The 20058-nt window shown below is 38.5% G+C and overlaps 1 protein-coding gene across 6 annotated transcripts in view; it reads right to left on the reverse strand.

Moving 5' to 3' along the window:
• mettl22 (methyltransferase like 22) overlaps positions 1 to 20058 on the reverse strand; it is a 53690-nt gene that overhangs the window by 22866 nt on the left and 10766 nt on the right. For 5 of the 6 annotated variants that reach the window (XM_040124302.1, XM_040124301.1, XM_040124304.1 and 2 more), the window contains exons 6-10: positions 19784 to 19928; positions 16949 to 17020; positions 15175 to 15228; positions 4372 to 4452; positions 27 to 129 (exon numbers count right to left, since the gene is read on the reverse strand). In XM_040124302.1, coding sequence (XP_039980236.1) covers positions 27 to 129; positions 4372 to 4452; positions 15175 to 15228; positions 16949 to 17020; positions 19784 to 19928 — 455 coding nt within the window. The remainder of the gene's footprint in view (positions 1 to 26; positions 130 to 4371; positions 4453 to 15174; positions 15229 to 16948; positions 17021 to 19783; positions 19929 to 20058) is intronic. The other variant, XM_040124307.1, reaches the window with a different exon arrangement.

Raw genomic sequence — 20058 nt, forward strand, 5'->3', positions numbered from 1 at the left:
ATGAACAGCAAATGTTTTCTCCTTACCTTTTTTCTATGGAGATGAATATCATGCAGGTTTGAGTAAAGTTACTGCAGAGTTGATACAGTGTTCGGAAAAGGCCATCTGTCAGATCATCATCATAGCATACTGGTGACACAAAAACAAATCTAAATGTTTTTACTGCTTGTTTGTCAGTCTGTGAAGACTGTAGTACTGTGGAGATGCCACTCCTCCTGAATGAAGACATGTTTGGAAACATCATTAAAGAGACATGTTTTTTTTTAGTGCCCTCAGAGTGAAAAATCATTTCTCCAGCTGATGAATCCAGAGTGTGAATTGGCGTGAGCAGTGTGTTCATTTCCTTTTTTAATGTATAGGTGAGGAGTCATGGAAAGGTTTCCAGTTTTTCAAACAGTTAGCAGCAGCTGCTGCTTCTGCTGCCCTGGCAAGTTGCTATTCTAGATTTTTACTGAAATGCAGCAGAGGGAAACTCCAGGCATTTTCTTTGTCAAGGTATAATTCACGTTAGCAATCTTTAATTAGATTTAATACTTTAGTTTAAAATGAAGATGGTTTTACTTCAAAGATCAAAAGTTTTAAGGATTCTTATAATATGACCAAATGATATTTAGGCCAAATTTGGAGTTAATTAATAAATATGAAAATACGTAATATGTTAAAATATTTTAATAAATTATCTCCATGGTTAAGGATATTTTATAAAGAAAAATCTCTTTAAAACTTGCTGAATAATGTCTGACTGAAATTATGAAGTAAAAATGGCCCGAATTTTCATTTAGGGTGCAATTCAGTGCATGGCTTTGCTTTTTGGTACATTTAAAGGTAATGTGGAGCAAAATAACAGGTGCATTAATGGCTAAGAATATATTAAGATATATTCAATAGGATTTCTTTGTTATTAAGAGAAACCTCTCTAAAATGAGCATTTCATCTCTTATGACTTTTGGTTGTAGCTTAAATTTGATGGAATGGTTTATCAATATACAGTTGTGGTGAAAAGTTTACATACACTTGGAAGGGAGATCTATGTCAAGGAAGCTTGGGGATGTCAATAATTATACTTTCAGTCATTGTGAAATTTTCTTCTTTTTCACAAAAATAGAAAAACTTATAACTTCCAGTCAGTGATAATGATGTACTAAAATTGGTAACTTCTCTATGCCTGTAGAAACAGAGCTAGTGTGATGTGAACCATTTTCAAATATCAAATGAGATTTTGTAGCTCTGTCCTTTTTCTTTTTTGTTAATTTGGGCAACAAGCTCAAGGGTTTCATGACAGAGCCACGGCGATTCTCAATCTCATTTTTAATTTTTTCAAAAAACGTATTCTTGTATTATGTTTCCTTCATCTCCTGAACTTACGGCAAGATCTTTCACTATGACATCAGATGTCACCTGAGAGCCTGCAGCTCACCTGTCGGTGTTGCTCAGGCTGCTGCTGCCTTTCTGTGTGGAGTTTGCATGTTCTGCATGCTAATTGGCAACTCTAAATTGCCCGTAGGTGTGAATGTTAGCGTGAATTGTTGTTTGTCTCGATCTGTTGGCCCTTTGTGTACCAAGAGGCGTGTACCCCGCCACTTGACCAATGGCAGCTGGGACTAGCTCCGGCCCCCCATAACCCTCAAAGGATAAGCGGTATAGCTAATAGAGGGACGGTTTTGAGTACTTTGGCAGGTGTATATATGTTTGTCTGTGAAGGACCTTATTTCTTACTTCGCTTTGGGAGAAATGTTTGCTCACAAATGAGCTAGAATGCAGATTACGTCAGAATTTATCATCACAACATCATCAGCTAAAAAGTTAAGTCGTAGATGCAATGAGTGTTCCAGAAGGACAAGGATCATAAACAAAATGTCAAAATCAAGCTAAAAATAAGCTTCTGGAATGGTCTTCCCAAAGTCCTGGCCTCAACCCTGCTGAGTCCATGCAAGAAAACCAAGACTTTTGCTTGGTTGAATTCTGCCAAGAGCAGTGTTGAAAGACCCAACTACAATTCTGCCAGAAGCTTGTCGGTGTCTACCAAAAGCAGTTGATTGAGGTGAAAATAGCCAAGGGACTTGCAACCAGATTCTTGTATGTATATTTTTGGACCTATTAGATTTTGTTATATTTTCTGAATACAACTCCTTTGTTCAATAAACCAAATTTGTTCATGTTTGTGATTAGATGAAGATAAGTTTTTGTGGAGAGAACAATTCACTGAAAGGCTTTCCAACAAAATGCCTTCTGACTAGAGCCTCAATTGCATGTCAGTTCATTCAGAGGTGTGGCATCTTCACAGGAAAAAACTCAGGTTTGTTTAGTTTGATGACAGAATAGGAAAAAAAACTAAAACATTTGAGTCCTCTATCCTGTTTCCCTATAAATGTGAGAGAATGAACTGACCACCATGGACCCAGCAGGCACTTTGTTTAAGGAAGAACTTAATGGTTTGTGTTACACTCTTTTCTGTATTCATGGTGAGTGGTGGAGGGGCCTAAGTAAAGAGTACAGTGTACCAGCTCTGAGGATGGCAGGCAAGGAAGTGTCCAAAAATCACGTCTTAAGAGTTGTCCTTAATATGGCTTAAGGACTTTATTGACATAATAGCCAGTCTGTCTCACAGCTGACTAGCAACCAGCCTGATCCACAGTCAGCTAACATCAAGCTAGTACTCCAGTTTTCTAGACTTAGGCCAGCTAGCCCTCAGCCTGAATCCAAGTCTGCTAGCTTCCAGTCTAACTGTTAGTTGGTTAACTCCCGTCCTAAAGCCCAGACAGTGGTTTCTGGGGATTATCCGCCTGCAGTCAGCTCCATCAACCATAGCCTCTGTTAGTCTCCAGTCAGCTTCTCAGTTGGCTAGCCTCAGGCCTGCTAGACTCCAGCATGCTAGCCACCTGCATGCTAGTCTCCCGCTGGCTTCCCATTCGGCTAGGCTCCAACCTGCTAGTCTTCAGCCAGCCTCCCAGTTGGTTAGCCTCCAGTCTGCACCCAAGTTATCTAGCATCCTGCCTGGTCCTGCTCCTGAGCCAACTCGCCACAGGCATGTTCCGCCTCCCAAATCAACCAGCCTCCTGTCGGATCCTGACCCTGAAGATCTTGAGTAGTCCCCTTTCTTTGGGACTTGTCTGACTATTGCCCCGAGACATCTAGTCGTCAGGGCGCTTAAAAGGAAGCATGGATCACAGAGACGTCGATCTTACAAGCTGCCCATCGTCACAGAGACTCCGCTGCCAAGCATTGTAGAGCCTCAGCCCAGCCGGGTCCCCAGCCTGGCCCCCTGCCAAGACACTGAGTTGGCCTTGCCCGCCGACGTCTCGTCTGTTCCTGAGTCAGAGGTCCCAGCTGACGTCTCGTCTATTCCTGAGTTGGCTTCCCCAGCCGACTTCTTGTATGTTCTGGAGTTGGCTGTTAAGGCCAACATCTCACCTGTTCCCGTGTCTGTTCCTGAGTCGGGGGTCCTGGTGGACGTTTTGCATGTTCCTGCCACAGGGGTCCCGGCCAACGCCTCGCCTGTTCCTAAGCCTGTTCCTGTGTCAGGGGTCTCGACTGATGCCTCACCTGTTCCTGAGTTGGAGGTATTGACTGACGCCCTGCATGTTCCTGAGTTGGCTGTCCCTGTTGACATCCTGTCTGTTCCTGAGATGGCTGATATCAAGCCTGCTCCAGCTTCCCAGTAGGCGGCCCAGCCAACAGTTGTTCCTGGTTTCCAGTCAGCAGTCCAGCCAACACCTGATTCCCCCTGCCCTATTCCTCTGCTGCCTGTCCCGTCCCAATGTGACATGATGTATCACTTTACTTTAGAGGGCACAGAAAGGGCAGGTAATGGTCAGATAATCATGAAGTAATGAGGAACTACTCAGTAACTACTTAGTATGATGTGTCTATACATTACCTAATGATTCATCAGTATAGAATCTCCCAGTCTGTCTGTAGTAACTCATCATTATCTAATATGTGGTCATCAATTCAGAGTTATTCAGGCACTACTCATTAACGAATCGCTAATTATCAGGTCATTCCTGATTCTTTTCTCACTTTTTTCAAGAAATACTCAAATTTTTTTGTACCTTATTGTAAAGTGTTACCATATCATAGCATGCAACAAGCCATGATCCCCCCCCCCCCCCCAACTGCAACACATTCCAAATTAACAGTCTTGCAAAGGCAACATCACGTCTGCTTATAATATATGCATTATTTCCCTATGCCTGTCTGGGGTATAGAAAGGCGGAAGGATCACTTCAGGCCTTAAATTAATAAAAGTGCCATTTCAATTTTGCATCCTTCATTTCATATCGTCATGGTTCTGTTTCAGCTCAATAAAGTATGGTATACTGGAGAAGAGTTTTGCGACGCGTTTTTATATCGATCAGCTCAGTAACCTACCGTCAGCAGCAATGATGAAACTAGTGTTGTTATACATATCTGCTACTTCCTCCTCCGTCCAGCTAAATTCCACATCAGTATCTACAATGATTAGACAAATGGGAAGAAAGACATTTTCCATGGTCAGAAAGTGGTTGGTTCTTTTAATATACCCAAGCTGAAGAAAGAAGGATGTCTTTGACAATTTCGTCCTAGGTATCATAGCTTAGCTTGGGTGGGTTAGGTTACTGACAAGAAGAAGGGGCAAACCCCCCCTCCCCAGTGTGCACATGTAGCTTGTATCACATTACACTCCTAATTCACATAGGGCTAAAAAGCCAAATGGTAAATGCCAAATAGAAAAGGGAAAATGCAAAAGGGAAAACTAAGCAACTGCAAGCCTACATTTCAGTTCACCCTCTCATTGCATATCTTTTGCTACCACATAAATAATAGTATCGGATTGGCAGGAACCCAATATTAAAGTACCCAGATCAGGATTGAGGCTAAAAAAACTTGATTGGGATACTACAAGTAGTTAGCAAGCAGTAGTATGTGTTCCAAAATTTATTGTCAGTTTTTTATTTACAACAATGAGGACTGAAATCTTAAGGATTATAACTTTAAGAATAAAATACATGAATATCACAGGAAAATAAATAGTGAACAAAAGTGGTCTTCAATTTACATTAAGGATCAGTATAGACAGGCTCTATTAATTTGTACAGTCTTAAGGATCTTGGAAAAGAAGGGGTTGGTGTTATTAGGTTTTGTTTGTGGCCTGGTCCTTCTTTAACAGAGATAAATAACATATGATTAATGGTGGCATAGTTGTGAAATCACATGTAATAACCATTTGTTGCTTATGAATTAATCATCTTTGTGACCCATCAAAAGAAGTCAGTTTCTGCTATTTACGTGTCACGTATTTTGGAATCCATATTAATTATCAGTTATTTGGTTAGATAAAGATGTAGTACACATTTTTATATCTTAAGTATACTGCAGTATTATTGTAAAGCTCACTAACCATTTAAGGTAAGTCATTCATAATATTTACCATCTTTAACTGACAATTTAAAGCAAACAAAGTAAAATTTTCAAATCACATTTGTAAGCTAGAAATAACATTTTTTGGAAACAAGATACATGGACATTATATACATTCCCCAATAGTTGATCATACAGTGTTTCTATTGTTAAATAATGTTATTTCAACCTGAACACAAAAGATACAAAGCATGGAATTTACTTGTGTGACTAAATACACTTATTATCACTTTGTGACTTCTACCTTCTGAAACATTTCCTATGAGGTGAATAAAACTCCTTGGTTTTGAAACAAGCCTGTTTGTGCTTCTCATTAACATGACATTTGAGTCAAAGAGCTAAGCATGTGTTTTTCTACCCCTGATGATATCTGAAAAAACACAGAAGGTTGTTTAACAACACGTATCACTGTTTTTTTAAGGTCAGAACTGTCAAAGACTCTTCTAGACATATGGGTAAAAAAAACTCTCCATTTGCTGGACAATTAAAAAAAAAAAAAAAAAACAATAAAAAAAATACTGTTTCTTAAGTTGATGATGTGAACCAAAATTTTAGAAGTTTTATTGTCAGTTATATATGTCCATTAATTTTACTTTGCATTATCTAATATTTTCATACACCATAACTTTGTGTTTTGCTTGTGTTGTAAAAAAAAATAGCAAAGAGATCTGGCTACCATTTTTGCTTTAATTAACAGAGTTCCAATTTGGGAAACGGGATAGAAATAATTTTTTATCATGCAACAGATGGAATATTTTTTGAACCAGATGGACATAAGTGGAAATAATTGTTAAGTGTTGTTAAACTAACATCTGGATTTTTCATAAATCATCAAAGATTTATCTTTCAAAAATGAACTCATATGTAATGATAATAGATGAGCAGCACAAATAGGGGCTATCTTGAAACATGTATGTTCTTCATATCTGAAGCAAGTGAGCTCTTGGGGGCTCTAACAGGGAAACATGACCCAAATGTCCTTCAGTAAACAGCCAAGAGGTCCTTTTTCATGCATGTTTCCAAGCCAATAAGTCCATTCTACAACTGCAAGATGTTCTTTCAAAAGGTTTCTGAGTTCAGTTATCCCCTAAGTTGCAAATCATTTATTTGTTCATTAACCAGCCCCCTCTAGCTGCTGACTGTGAGCTGTAGTAACAGGATCAACAAACCACCTTGAATGATTCACTGTGTATACATCCCAAACTGGTGGGAGCACCCCTATATGCCTCTATTCATCACTAATGATCAGTGTCCCAGAGCATGCATACTTCATAACCAATGAAATTAGATGGCCGTGGGATCTTCTCTTCACCAGCCTCAGTATAGGTTTTCATTGTTTCTTTCACTCAAAGCATTCCAAAAGTCTGCTTCTTGCGCCTCCAAGTGTTGGATATTCTTCCATGATCATATTGTAAATACAAGTCTCATTAACACATTTGTATGAATAATACAGCCTGACAATTTTTATACTATTGTATTGAATTCCATCTTACAGATGGAAAATTTACTTGTGAGCTTGATTATTGTTTAGCTGCAAGGGATATTGCGATTTAATTTCAATATAGCCTGTAGTTAACTATGAAGTAATTACTTGTTCTGACCTAAAGAGTATTCAGTATGAGCAATGTAGAAGTCTTTGTACTGTACTTTATCACTCTCTATCTGAATGTTGAGCAGGTTTACACACCTCTGATTAACAAATATGACTTTACTCTTCCCAAGCACAACTACAAACACATGCTAGTTTAATGATAATGTAGAATTGTAAGTTTCAGTATGGGTTTGAGTTCAGTTCTACTGTTCCCAAATGACAGCTGCACTGCTAGCTCTCCAAACTGTGATGTGTAAAAACTTTGTTTTATATATATATACATATATATACATATATATGATACTTTATTGTTGTATATATATACAGCAATCTTGCAGCAATCTGGCACATGCAAATTTCTTTTGCTCACTTTGTTGAGGCTGATGCACATAGGGTTTGATCAAACAATATTTAATTCTATATCAGTGTCACACACCATTTTGATTAATAGCCAGTTACTCAAGTTGTTTGGATGGGGATGAAATTTAAGAGTAACCAAAGCAAAAATCAAAAGCCTAGCATTGCTGATGACCAGCAAAGTCAGTTATATAACCATTGGGTTGCCGACGTTAGAATATGAGTTAGCAGGCTTGTCAAATGAATAGCCTAGCTTGGCAAGTGGGTAGCTCGCTTCCAAGAGAGATAAGGAAGAGATACTGCAGGCCTCTCATTTACCACTGCTGGCCTATCAGTGACTGAATCAAGGCTTCAACATAGACATAGGATCCGCCAGTTTCTAAGTAGTCTGAATTTTGGCACTTTCTCTGCACCATAATGTATGGTGTTCAAAAGGAATGTCACATAATCCACAGTAATATTGCGTTGTCTCTAGTTTTATAACACAAAACACTCTGTGCACCAGCCACAACAAAATGAGCAAAAGAACTTTTCACATACCTTTATTTATAGCATCAGTGTAAGTTTGGTTTTACTGTTTAACCTGTCATTATATTGTCATAAATTCAAGACTGTGATGCCACGACTTTGCTGACAAGGTAATCATTGGTAAAAGCATTTGGTTGAAAAGGGGCTCCAGCGCTCATTGTAATTGTTGAAATGTAATGTTGACTTTTCGCAGCATTGTATGTTGTGTTTCATGACTTTTACTTACTTGCTTAATACTTAATAGGGATTATGAATCCAAATGAATCCCCAACATACTGCATTCTGATGAGAAGTGGTGGTTGAATGTGATGAAGTAAAGGTTCTTATATCTACTGATCCAAAATTTCCTGGGCTCAAATCCTCACAGAGTAACTGAATGACATCTGCTAGAGGCTAGGCAAACCATTGAAAGTCAAATGGGTGAGACTGCCACATTAAAAGAATGGGTTGATTTGCTTAGCAAAGAGCAAAATTTCCCCCAGGTGAGACTTAAAGAGGGTAAAGATGACATGAAGGAGGAGGAGATTACAAAGTCATAAATTTACATGATAATAATGATATGCGATGACACAATTACTGCTACTATGAAATAATTAATTTGTTAGTTGTTTTGCACAGCTATTGGACTCAAAATGACAATGGAGGAGAGATAGCATTTAAGATCCCATCTGTAATGCAGGCACCTGGACAGAAGAAAGAGAAGTCAGATAAAACTGACCTTTCCTCAAGCCCAAAGAAGCCAAGACAGTTTGGGAAAAAACACAAGGTATGTATGTATGAGTCTGTCAAAAACTCAAGTAATACAATCTTTGTTGGAGTGCAAATCCAAAACAAGGTCAGCATTTGACCCACTCAGTTAGCAGAAACATCTCCCAAACAAATTCCTCCCTAGCAGCCTGTCAGTTTAAAGCATCACAAAAGTCACACAACTGCAAAGAGAACTCCTTTTTAAGAAAGATGCACTTGCAACTGTCCACAATAAGCAGGTGACAGCCATTACCATGGAGGCTGCCTGATGCTTTGCAACATAACAAGGTATCATGCAACGTGCAGCATCCTTACAAAGGCATAACATCTTCAAAATTGTGATTACATTTTGTTTCTTTTTTCTTTTGCTTACTTTACATATAAAGTATCAAAATCCACTGTGAAGGTTTTGTGCATGACAAAATTATTATTTGATTAAGTAAAGCACGGAATAGCACTGGTTCACACTCACTTACAGAAGGTTTTATAGCCCCCTTCCCCTCCCTACTAACTGGCTAACTAACCCCAACGTGTTGAAGTTTCAACGAAAATGGGCAAGCACAGGTGGGGATAAGAGGATTATGGTATTGTGTAACTGTAAGGAGTGTAGACAACAAGGAGTCTGAACTATGTCCAAAGTCTGCCCTAGTAGCTGGATGTTTTCCACTATCTTAAAGACTACATCCACCATTTCATATTTCATAGACAGTAATGTATGTGTCTTTCTGTCTCTCACACTCAGGCAGAGGTGGGTCGAGTAACCAAAAACTGTACCCAGGCAAAAAGTATTTATGCTGGAAAAAACAAGTACTCAAGTAGAAGAAAAACTAGTCAGCAAAAGTTCAAAAGTATCTACTGAAAAAATTACGTGAGTAGCGACTAATTTAAAAATAGTAAAATACTAGCACACTATTCTCTTCACCCACTGTTTTACTTGATGTGGAAATGACTGACATCGTTTGATTGACATCATTTCCACCACAGGAGGTCTTCTTCAGGTAAAGGTGATTTTTAAAAAGCCAACCTAAGCTATGTCTGTAAAGACTGTGAGGACATACCCATGAAAACTTAAAGTAACAATCTCAACAATGCATAAGAAAATTAAAGCCCAACCGATACTAATTGTTTGGGGCCAATGTTGATACTGATTTTAGGGAGTGAAAATATCCCGATTTCAATATATTGGCCGATATTCTTTATATATATACAGTATATATACAGTATATACAGTGCATTCAAAAAGACCCCTTCAATTTTTTCACATTTTGTTATGTTGCAGGCTTATGCTACAAATAAAATTTAAAAAAATATAATTTTTCCCCTTATAATCTATATTTAATACCCTGAAATGGCAAAGTTAAAACAGAACATTAGATTTTTTTGCAAATTTATTAAAAAGGAAAAACTATTACATTGACATGAGTAGTCAGACCCTTTGCTGAGACACTTAAAATTTAGCTTAGGTGCCTCCCATTTCTCTTGATCATCTTTGAGATGTTTTGACACCTTAATTGGAGTCCACCTGTTGTAAATTCAATTAATTGGACATGATTTGGAAAGGCACACACCTGTCTATATAAAAACTCACAGCTGACAACCCATATCAGAGCAAAAATTAAGCCATGAGGTCGAAGGACCTGCCTGCAGAGCTCAGAGACAGGATTGTGTTGATTCATAAATATGGGGTAGGCTACAAAAAAAATTCTGCTGCACTGAAGATTCCCAAGAGCACAGTTGCCTCCATATTTCTTCAGTGGAAGAAGATTGGAACAACCAAGACTCTTCCTAGAAATGGCCACCCAGCCAAACTGAGCAGTCGGGGGAGAAGGGCCTTAGTAAGAGAGGTGACCAAGAACTCGATGGTCACCCTGGCTGAGCTCCAGAGATCTTCTGTTGAGATGGAAGAAACTTCCAGAAGGACAACCAATTCTAAGCGTCATGTCTGGTTTCCTCCAGGCGTGACACTTACAATTGAGGCCACACAGTTCAATCTTGGTTTCATCACCGGAGAATCTTGATTCTCACAGTCTGAGAGTACTTCAGGTGCTTTTTTGCAAACTTTCACTAAGGTGTGGCCACTCCACCAGTTATGGCCACACAGAAGTTGTTGCAGTGATGGTTGTCTTTCTGGAAGTTTCTCCTATTTCCACACAGGATCTCCGGAGCTCTGGCCAGAGCTAGGAAGAGGAAGAGTCCTGGTCATTCCAAACTTCTTCCATTGAAGAATTATGGAGGCCACTTGCTCTTGGGAACCTTAAATGCAGCAGAATTTTTTTTTTTTAGCCTTCCCCAGATCTGTGCCTCAACACAAACCATGTCTCTAAGCTCTGAGGGCAGTTCCTTCGATTTCATGTCTTAGTTTTTACTCTGACATGCATTGTCAGCTGTGAGACTTAGTATATAACAGGTCCAAATAATGTCCAATCAGTTGAATTTACCACAGGAGGTCTCTAATCAAGATATAAAAACATCTCAAAGATGACAAAAGAAATAGGAAGCACCTGAGCGAAATTTCAGTTATATTGAAAAGGGGAAATGATGGGGTCTTTGTTTATTATTTTATGCTAGTTTAGCTGAAAGTCATTAATTACCCTAATATGCAGCTTTCATTACCATGTAATATAGAGACTTGTTGCACTAATGAAAGGTAATATTACAGTGATCTTTATGAAGTTTCTTTTTTAAAAATAGCACAAGATTATATTACATACGGTTATATATCATAATGCAAACTTATATAGCTTAATATGAGGACAAAGGGAAGTTAACTTATGAGGGCTGCATCGAGAGCTAGGATGCAGAAACAAAGAGAAGATTTACAAACACCCCAGAGTTTCTTCAGGAGTGTAGGAGAAAGGAAAGAGAAAGGTAGGCCTAAATATGGGAAGAGAAGAGCAGATTCTTTTACGAAAGATGAGGATTTCTTACCCTCCACAACACACACAAAGGTACAGGGGAATAGACACATAGAGACACAGTAGAGAACACACAGCAGATAGATAGCACAGTTCGTGGAATAAGTACACCCAGAATTCATTATTGCAACATACTCTTGTATCCCTGACAGAAACAGGGAGTCTTTAATTGGTCCAACATGCACCAGCTACAGTCCTTATTTAGGGGTGTCATTGGCAAAGGACAAAAAATTAGGAAAATTTAGAAAAGTTGGATAAAATTACTATCCTACTGTTTCCCCACAGAATTATATGGTTTTCCCACCTTTAACCCTTCACAAGAAATTCCTACAAAACCTGCCATAACTTTTTACCTAAGGACAACTTCAAAAGCAACCATTCATACAGCCAAGTGTGGCATTTGGATATCATCCAGCTATCTTATTAACTTAGCAGGCTAAGTTTGCTGATACGCAAACACTAACAATTTAGCTACATAAAAACAGTGAAATAAAAAACATGGCAAGCCATGGGACCCTGAAATAAGCGAAAATCAATCAATAAGTGATCATCTGATTGATAAATCGACAACAAAGTGAAAGTATACCTGCATCTTAGACATATACAGTATATTAGACATATCACAAGGAATGATCTTGACATACCTGAATTATCCCATAAGAAACGGTGATCTTCTTGTCAACTGACAATATGCCACTGATGCACAAGTGCGACTTGGGTACACAGCAGGTGTGGAATTGGGCATGTTGAACTTGAGCCCATCTGTCCCTAGACTCAGTAAAACTGAGGGTTATGCATTCCTTTGGAATGAGCTTCCATTGCAAGTTTGAGAGGCAGGCTCTGTGGAGATTTTCAAATCCAGGCTCAAAACTCATCTTTTTTTCTCTGTGCTGTGATCCCTCCTAGATTCACTGGTTGGGTAAAGATCAAGCTGACTTCTACTTGATTTATGGTATCCTTGATTTTGTCATTGCTGTGCAGGCAATTTTCACTGTGTAAGTAGACTGTTGCCTCTATGTGTGTGTGTCGTTATGTATTCATAGGGTACCTATACTTTGTGTCTGGTATTTTATTCTATTTTGTATCTGTTGTTTTCATTCAATCTATAAAGTGGGCAGAAACTTCTTGGGTGATGTTGCACTATAAATAAGCTGAAGAGGAAGTTGAAGACAGACACCCCATTCTGTAGGTGTTTATGGAAAGTATAAAGACATAGTCCTTACTAACTTTTAAGAGAAAAAAAACGTATTAAATTCATTTTGTAATTTGTTGAATTCATGAAATTAAAGTTCATGCAGCTGATAAAATGTTAAACTGAGAAGCCTGCTAACAGAACTGACCCTGTCCTTGATTTTATGGGGGACATTTAGACACAGGGAGGTAGTAGTTGTTTTAATGGGGTCATTGTCTCCATGCCCCAGCCAATTTTCAAAACATCGGTCCAAAGTGCCAACTCTGGAATTTCTGATCTCTGGAATTTACTGACCTAGTATTTGCTTGAGTAAGACTTGTGTTGGGTAAAAATGCTGCTAATACAACTTGAGAGAGCTCCAATTCCAGTGTGTAGTTACCATTGTTTTGCATTCTTACTATTTCTGCATATGTACTTAGTACAAAAGTGTGCGCTAGGGCTGACTTTACTGTTTAATGATTACATGTCTAATGATAAAGCAAATATAAAATTGTGAATCATTGTGCAGCACTATCACTAGGGCAGATTTTAAGTTTCATTTGATTTGATCAAGCTTACTGTGTGCTTTTTCTTGTGTTACAGTGAAACCCCCTGATCACTCCATCCGCCACTGCTGATGCATAAGGTCTTTTTATATTTACCTTATTCACAAGAACAGAGTAATGCACTTAAACTGCCCAAAAATAGGTTTTTAGGTTAGTTTATGAACAACATGTTATTGTAGATAGTCCAAAACGATGACATCAGTCAACGTTTGCGGTAAATTAATTCACTAATGTGTCAGGTCCCAATTGCTGAACTTGCAGCAGTCAATCCAGAGCTGTTGAAGACATTGAGGTCCACTTTTAAAAGAAGAGACAAACTGATAAATTTTACTGAACCTGCTTTTGTAAGCAGGAACCTACAGCTTCAGCAATTTTAAAGAAAAAAGAAGATGGACCCTTACTGAATACTCGTTGTTTTATTTGCTAATTGTCACCTTTTTTCCGAACAATTATATCATGAGCCCACAACTTCTGTATTTTTTCAGCGGAAAAAAGTAGTGAACCTCTTACTGGAAATTACTCTTTTTGTTTTTTGAATACCTTGCACCAACATAGCACATGGATTATTTATTTATTTATTTGGTTTGGCAAGCATTTCCATGTCTACAGACATTACAAAGTAAGCAGAAAGTAAGGTTCATAAACTAACCTAAAAACCTACTTTTGGGCAGTTTTTGTGGATAAAACAAATACAAAAAGACCTTATGCATCTGCAGTACATTTTGTGTAAATTCAGTGTCCTTAGTATCATGTTGCCAGCCTATTCCACTACTGCTCAATACATTTAATGTCATGCCACCATTAATTATATGTTATTTATCAGTGTTTAAGAAGGACCAGGTCACTAAATTATGTGAAGGGCCACAAACATGATGCAGTCATGAAAAAGCAATGCTTATTATATTAATTATGATTACAATGCTTGGATTTCAAATAAAATTTTTGTGCACTGTTGGACTGCAGGAGTAAATAGAAATACAAAATGGCCATCACTAATAACTCAGAACTCCCGATGATTGAAATACCTTAGTTATTGCATTGATTAATGCATTGTTCTTGCATTAGGCACACATGAGATACTGTTAATTCTTCTTGTGCATTCCTGATCGTTCAGGAAGTGTTACATGCATGAATTCAGGATAATTCATGTACCATTATCATAAAGTTTTGCCTAAACATCCCTAGTTGACAGATATGTCCGTCTGGTGGAGAGAATTTTCTGAGAGAATTACCTTCTAAATTACCTTGATGTCAGATGAGGTCTGGGAATCATCCACTGAGATAGCATCGATATCCATAGCATCTGCATATGTGTGAATCAAGTTTTAATCCACTTTAAAATATTTCATAGACTACATCTGTCTAGTGGGCTTGCTTGACCTTATCCAGAATGTGATCCAACCTGTCATTGTCATTGGCCTTCACGTACATAATTGGAAATCCAGTACTCCTCCTATGCATAGCTGGGTGGATGAGGTGATGGTTCATCTGAAGTTGGAAAAGCTCAGATACACTACTCAGGGCTCAATTAATAAATTCTATTAAGTATGACAATCATTCCTGGACTACTATAAAAATGTCTATACTACAATGAATCTCGCTATACGCCTGTAACTTACAACCACAACTTTGTAGAATCATCATACCATATACATAATTCAGTTTTATTCGTGTACCTTATAGGAATGTCAAGCTGTTTATATGATAGCTTTGACACAGTGTGTTAGCTTTTGTGGATGTTTTGTGTGTTTTCCTGTACTCCAGATTTTGGCTGCAAGTTAACTGTAGCACACATTAGCACTGCAGCGTTTCAGTAGTAAATGATTGAATGTTAATGTGGTTCTAGGTTTTAATCTACAGCAGGTTGGTTTGAAAAAGAAAATTAAGTGTGTGTATCACCTGTACAAAGGCCATGCTGAAGCCAATCCAGCTGTCTCACTCTCACATCACCACCTGATGGTCAGAAAAGATATTATTAAGCCAGATAAACTGTCATAAGCTTTTCTGTGATTTTCATTGTACTTGACAGTTTAAGTCACAATGTAACATTTTTCCACCCCATGAACTCATTCTTTTTTAATTGGAAGAAAACAAAATATATAAATAAAAAACATAAATTAGCAATCATTGAATTATTAAGCAATTAAATTCATTACTTAACTATGAAATAAATAAAATATAAATAAATAAAAGCTTCTGCAAATAATTTGCAATTAATAAGTATACAGTAAAAGTTAATAATGAAATTAAATAAATTACTTCTATATCTGTGGCCACTGGGTTAGTCTTATTTTATGTTTAATAATAGTGTTGTTTTATTTATTTCTATACGCTTTCTAATTTTTTAAATCTCTGTCAGCATTTATCAAAAGGGCTTCTGCTTATTTTTTCAAACCTTTTTTCAAAAAAGTGGTGCTCTCCTTTTCAGGATAGTTTCAGTTGCACATTTGGAAGCTGCCCAGAACAAACAAAGTCTGATGTGTTGGCTGTTGAGCAGCTCCTCTTGAGCAGTTGGAGGTTAAACGTGCCAGGTGGAGGTCTTACGACAACTAGTGACCATTTTTGACACATTTTTGTGGACTGTGAATGAGCGAATCTGTCTGCAAGCCATAACAGACAAAGAAGAGGAAGACGTTTAGGTGCGAGCTAGGGCTGCTTGTCAAATTGCCCAATGTGATAGTGAATGACACTGGTATTTACTGAAAAAATGTCTACCAGCAAATTCAAAAACAGATGTAAATAATGTAGGTTTCAAAATGTATTAAAAAAAAAACTCCACAGGTTACCATCGGATTTCTTGCTCAGGTTCTTGCTAAAGAGCACCCCAAAGGTGGTAATGAGGGGCAGGCACTACGTTTTCAGATCTATATTAGTTAAGGGATCATATCGCTGAGTCATGAGCTTCTCTAAACAAAAGGCCATTGCCACTAGCAGTGTGGCTTTAGGAATTGCGATGTCAGTCCATTTGGTCCAGACTGAAATATCTCAACAAGTATTGGATGGATTGCTCTGAACTTCAGACATTTATGGTCCTGGAGTTTAAATCCAATTGACTTTTGGTGATCCCCCGAATTTTCATTTAGCACCGCCAGCTGGTCAAATTTATCCCTTATCCAGTGAAATATCTTGACATCTAGTTTATGTATTAACATTAAATTTTTGCACTCCCAGATATACCCCTATGATTTTGAAAATCCCCCAACTTTTCCACAAGCAACACCATTAAGTTGATGTGTGGCCATTATCACTCTCATATCTGTCTTCCTCCCCAGCAAACTAAGTTTGGTTCGGACCTGCAGCTTCACGCACCTGCTTATGCTTTATGTGTTGGTATCTTTTTCATGGTGCACGAGTACACAGGCGAACAAGATGTGCATTTTATTACTCTCATTATTGTTTAGTTCTTATTCTCTCACAAAAATATTAATACACTTTGGCACTTTTGGGGACACCGTGTTAACTTCCCCATACATTACACTATCCAAGTGAAATTCTTCATTGCTGGATGAAAAGGACGAGATATAATTTTATATGTACTGGAGGAAGCACAACACAGGTACTTAGGTCAACTTGAGATGTGTACAGAAATAGTTCCCTCGGTGTCAGTAGAAATTGGAAGTATCTGGAGAGGAAATCAGGGAAAGGAACGAGTAATCTAACAGCATTATCTCACCTGCAGGCTCTGTCATGTGTCTGTTTAATGTTACATTTCTCTTGCACATGCTAAGAAGGTCTTCCCCCACATCTGTAAAACAAAATATGGTCTTTCACCAATGGAAACGAACAATAAAATGTCTACATGAGATATCTGACTCTTTGCTCTATCATACATATTCAAATTCCCTGCAAAGTGCAGAAGAGCACACTTAAGTGTTAGGTGCACTAAATTTAGAAAAGAGCTGCAATTCAGCTCCTCATTCCTCCACTGTCCAAAACGTGAATTTTTTTTCTTTCATTCTTTTTCCTTACCCTTTGTTTTGACAGTATAATGTGTAACATTAATTATTTAACATGTTCCAAAAAGTATAATATAGATTTCTGGACATAATGGAATCACTCAGAGAAAGGCTGATATGGCATTTGATACAGACTAACAAGAAATACATTACTTGATCTTATAATATCAAGAATATGAGAAAAAAAAATGTTTGAATGGAATTTCTTCTTTTAAGTCCACAAGTATATTCAAACTAGTATTCATTCAAAAAAATGAATATGGTGACTGACTTCAACTTAAGCTTCAGCAACAAACATGTTATTTTAACTTAACTAGTACTAATGTGGTTACAGAATTAGAATAAGCTTTATTGGCTTTAGAAGTATGTTTACGCATACAAGTTATCTCACCCTTGGTTTCTACTGGCTCTCAGTGGACTTACATACAGTGCCAAGAACAATATTCAGGCAAATACCATAGACATAGAGTCAAAACAAGGATGACAGAGCTGAACGAAGATAAGCAAACATAAAAATGTAGTTTGAGGGGCTCCAATGTCATCTCCACAGTTTTGAGCTTGTTCAGGTTGTTATGACTAAAGAGGTCCAGCTGTTCCACCTCTGTACGCATACTCATCACCGTACCAGCTAAGGCTGATGACTGTTGAGTCGTCTGCAAAGTTCAGGAGTTTAACAGAATGATCCTCTGAGGTGGAGCTCTGCGGTACAGTCAATGGTGTAGTGGGAGACGTCCAGTGGGGGGGCCACACATCACGGGGGGCACCAATTCCGAATGTCTTCGGTGCTGGCTGTGAATTTCCCCAGCCACTGACAGGTGGAGGTAGTACAGTGAGCAAGTTTGGAGAGGAAGATTTTTAGGATGATGGTGTTAAACACCGAGCTGCAGTCCACTTGCATTTGTCCCTTGGGAGTCAAGGTGCTGCAGGGTTTAGTGCTGTCCAGTATTGACTGCATCATCCACTGACCCATTTGCCCAGTAGGAAAACCTGCAGGGGGTCCAGCAGGGGGCCTATGATGTCTTTCAGGTGGGCCAACACTAGTCTCTTGAAAGAAAAAAATGAATTTCAGGGGGTGCAATTGGTTGCTCCCACTAAGACAGTTAAATTGTAAACATCCTTTTCTCTTTGTTTCAGCCCTCCATCCAGACTAAACTTGTGTACTCCATCCAAAATGGGGCTTTTCCAAAATGCTCTCCAGAGTCTATAAATCTTAAAATGGCTTGGAGATTTCGAAAAGCCATGATGTAAGTCAGCCAACTAAGGGTCGGGGGCTGTGTGCCACTGAAGTTACGAAAACAACCATTATAAAAGCTAAAGGCATACTTTAATATAGTGAAGCAGTGGTCCAGTGCATTTTTGTTCCTGTGGGGACTCTTCATGTGCTGTTTGTATTTTGTCAGGTTGTGGGCTGGGGATGGCAATGTGGGTATGTTTGTTCCATGCTGTTTATCTGGTCCGCCAGGTGCTGTAACACCTCACTAACACGGGCCTGAAGTAGGATGGAAACACCGACCAGAATGAGGGAGGGAAAGTTCTGTGGTGAATTAAATAGTTACTGAAGAGAGTCTCTAATTGACTAGTGCTCTGATAACTCAGTTACACCCTCCACTCTGCGAAGTTTGAAGCCTTCGTAGATGTTGAGTTCTGTCTGGCATAGACTCACCAAGCCAGGTTTCAGTGAAGCAAAGGTCAGCAGATCTTGAAAAGTCTGTTTGCTCGCTTAAGGAGCAGCAGTTTGTCCACTTTCTTGGCCAGAGAGCGATGATTCATCAGATGTTTTGACTGGAGAAGTGTTCAAAATCTCAGCTGTTGCAGTTTGAACAGTGCTCCAGTGCACTTCCTCTGCATTCATCTCCTCCGTGTCCTATAGAGAGCCACTGCTTCTCCAGCTAAGATCTCTGCAAAACTTTTTGAGTGTGTGAAAATTGGAGAAAAGTTTGTGAACTGTCAAATAGTCCACAGGTCATCCTTAGTGAGTGTAATTGGAAAAAGAGAACTGATGACTGAATAAATCAACAAAAAAAAGTACTAGAGATTGCAACAATGAGGCAGCAATCCATGACGCCATCTTGGCATCACTGGTTATATAAGAAAAATAACATTTCTGAAAGGTGATTAGAGCTAATCAAAAAGGCAGATGCTAAGGCTACTGCACCGTTGAATACATCTATCCGTTGAATACATCTATCCGTTGAATATACGTTGATTTCTGTGAATGAACTTGAGCATGGAAGATCAATCTTGAGACTGGAATCAGTATGATGTGTACAATCTCAACAAAAAGGTCAATTTACTATCTTTTTCTGAGCTTTCAACAGTATCCCAAGGTCTTGAGCCAGCTCCATTCCCTGATGAAGATCATGAGATGATGTTGAAAGCTCAGAAAAACAAATAAGTGTTCCTAAGTAATTATGACCTTACATGTCAGTTGATTAAGTTGTATTCACAGATTTCTCAGTTGTTTAATTCAAATGAAGATATTCAGAGACTCTGAAGACATACAGCAGGGGGTCAGTGTAAGTTTCAATCAGGATATCTGTGTGGCATTATACCTGTGCAGTACACTGTTTTGGCTATGGTTGCCATGATGATGCTGGTTAAGCCTGTTCCTGCGCCCAGCTCTAGGACTGTAGCTCCTCTGAACATGACCATCTTAGAGAGGATGAAGTCAGCCAAGAGTAATGCCCCTCGCCACACCTGATGAGTGCAAAAAAGACACGATCCTTTAATGCCTCCTTAAGATCCACCACCACTTACAGAAACAATTCATTGCACACTTCAGCACTAATTTTTTTCCATCAAAATGATTTATATTTACAAATTCTGA

The sequence above is a fragment of the Xiphias gladius genome, chromosome 3 (assembly GCF_016859285.1).
Source record: "Xiphias gladius isolate SHS-SW01 ecotype Sanya breed wild chromosome 3, ASM1685928v1, whole genome shotgun sequence".
NCBI classification, from domain to species: domain Eukaryota; kingdom Metazoa; phylum Chordata; class Actinopteri; order Istiophoriformes; family Xiphiidae; genus Xiphias; species Xiphias gladius.